This window comes from Triticum dicoccoides, chromosome 3A, assembly GCF_002162155.2.
Source record: "Triticum dicoccoides isolate Atlit2015 ecotype Zavitan chromosome 3A, WEW_v2.0, whole genome shotgun sequence".
In the NCBI taxonomy this organism is placed as follows: domain Eukaryota; kingdom Viridiplantae; phylum Streptophyta; class Magnoliopsida; order Poales; family Poaceae; genus Triticum; species Triticum dicoccoides.
In genome coordinates, this window is record NC_041384.1 from 608,958,605 (window position 1) to 608,960,767 (window position 2,163).

Below are 2,163 nucleotides of genomic sequence, written 5' to 3' on the forward strand. Positions count from 1 at the left end.
GGGGGGGGGCTTTGTTTTCAGGTGCTTCTTCAAGTCTTGTTAGGGTTTGTGTCCTGTTCAAGAAGACGAGGCGACGACGGCTTCTTGAAGATGGAATAAGGTTCTCCCCGCCTAGCCCCGCCCCAGTGGTGTGACTAGCATCATCGGAGGGCGTTTGGAGATGTGTCTCTGGCGGATCTCGCGAGATTTGATAGGTGGTTGTCTTTGGTGGATCCGCTCGGATCTAGTCTTTGTTCATGTGTCTTCAGGTTGGATCTTTCGGATCTAAAATTCTCTTCATTGGCGACGGTTACTGTTCTGGGTCGTTGGTCTTATGTGACCTTAGCACAACGATTTTTCGACTGTCTACTACAACCAGTTGTGCCCGGCTCTCGTGAGGGAGGGGCGATGACGGCGACGCGCCTTCGGCTCGCTTCAGTGCTTGTAGTCGTCGCTAGTGATCTATGAATCTGGATGTAATTTTTGTTATGTCTGATGTTCATTGTACTACCATGATTGAAGATGAATAGATCGGCACTTTCCCGCAAAAAAGAAAAAGAAATAAACATCTTTCCTGAGAGAAAGGAACACCTACATTAGCCGGGCCGTATATGCTCCCGGTTGCATATCAACACAAGCAACACTGGGCTGTTGTAGGAAAGGCCTGTGGACAGAGCCGGGCCCACCAAGGGGGGAACCGTCACGCATGGGGTCAACGCGCAGAGCTGCCGTTTCACACGAGACCGTCCAAGCTCCTTCCACCGCGGGGCCCACGCGGCCCGGGAATCCGAGGCGGAAGGGATCATTCCAACAGTCGGAAATCGCGACCCCCCCCCGCGCCCGGTCTTTCATGGACCACGCCGCGGACCCACCGCACAGCGCCAGACAAGGTGCGCCGCGGCGCGCGGCGCACCGAGGACCCCGACCAGGTCGCGTGACGGGGTCGTGGGTACGCGCGGGCCCACCGCGCCCGCTAACCCATCACTTCCCCGTACACCTGGCGCCCTACAGCCCGCCGTAACGCAGTGGAATCCAATGCGGCATATCCCCACAAACTTACCCCACCATCCCTTTACAGATCATTTTTTGCACAAAATACCTAACGTTGTGGCCCACCAGGGGCATATATGTGAGAGTGGAAACCTCAGGTCCCTGGGAGGAAGAGTTTTAAATCGAACAGTGGCCCGCGGTTTCCCGCCCACTTGGCGCGCAATTTCCCGCTTAATTCCGCGCCGGCGGATCGGAGGGACGGGAGGCGGCCACGTCACCGATCCCGCCCCGCCTTCCCCCGCACGGCGCCGTCCGTTGGGAGGCGGGGATCCTCCCGCCGCGGGCGCGCCCGTTATAAGCCGCCCCCGCCCACGACGCTTCCCTCCCAAATTCCCCTTTGAAAACAAGGAAGCCCAAAATTTCTCCCCCCGAAATAAAAGCATCCAATGGCCATGGAGAGCGGCTCGGAGGCGGCGGCGGCGGCGGGCTACTACGGCGGCACCTGCGGGTGGGAGACGCCGAAGCGGGAGGAGTGCCGCATCCTGGCGACGCTGCCCTGCCCCGCGGCGCCGAGGAAGGCCGCGGCCGACTTCGGCACGCCCCGGCGCCCGCCCAAGAACGGCTACTTCCAGCCGCCGGACCTCGAGGCCCTCTTCGCGCTCGCCCCGCGCCGGCAGGCCTCGTGCGCGTGATTCGGCCCGCTCCGAAGGCATGCGGCGGAGAGCTGTGTTTTGGATTGATTTTGGGAAGTGTAGATACTCAGCCGGTTTCTCCTCTGTTGTACTATTAGCGGTAGCGGATTAGGGGGTGTTCTAGGGGGTAGTAGTATGTAGCTAGGTAGGCGGGCAGAGGAACTGATATGGGCTGGGAGCTGATGAGCATATGGTTTTTGTATCGGCTGGAATGAGAAATCCTTATTTGTTTCTTGGCACTGATGTCACTCTGCTTGCTTATTGCGCACTTCTGTATCCGCTCAAGTGCTGATGTTGCTGAAGTTCTGACGTTGTTCTTCATGATGCCATCACGACGTCGATTGTTGAGCTACGATTAATTTTCACTGCAAAGAATCCAAGGTCAATAATGGCGGCCACTGTAAGCTGAATGCGGCCGCTGACCCTGTGCGGCCGGCTCCTCACGGAGGGAACCGTCGCTGTATGCACTGCATGCCAGTGATTTCTTGCTTGGCTTCCATGC

The 2,163-nt window shown here is 58.3% G+C and overlaps 1 protein-coding gene across 1 annotated transcript; it reads left to right on the forward strand.

The window, feature by feature from the left end:
• The first annotated feature begins 1,367 nt into the window (after nucleotides 1–1,367).
• Nucleotides 1,368–1,909, forward strand: LOC119272298 (cyclin-dependent protein kinase inhibitor SMR5-like). The gene has a single exon (XM_037553812.1). The coding sequence runs from the start codon at nucleotides 1,416–1,418 to the stop codon at nucleotides 1,659–1,661; it is 246 nt and encodes an 81-aa protein (XP_037409709.1). The 5' UTR covers nucleotides 1,368–1,415; the 3' UTR covers nucleotides 1,662–1,909.
• The last annotated feature ends 254 nt before the right edge of the window (nucleotides 1,910–2,163 follow it).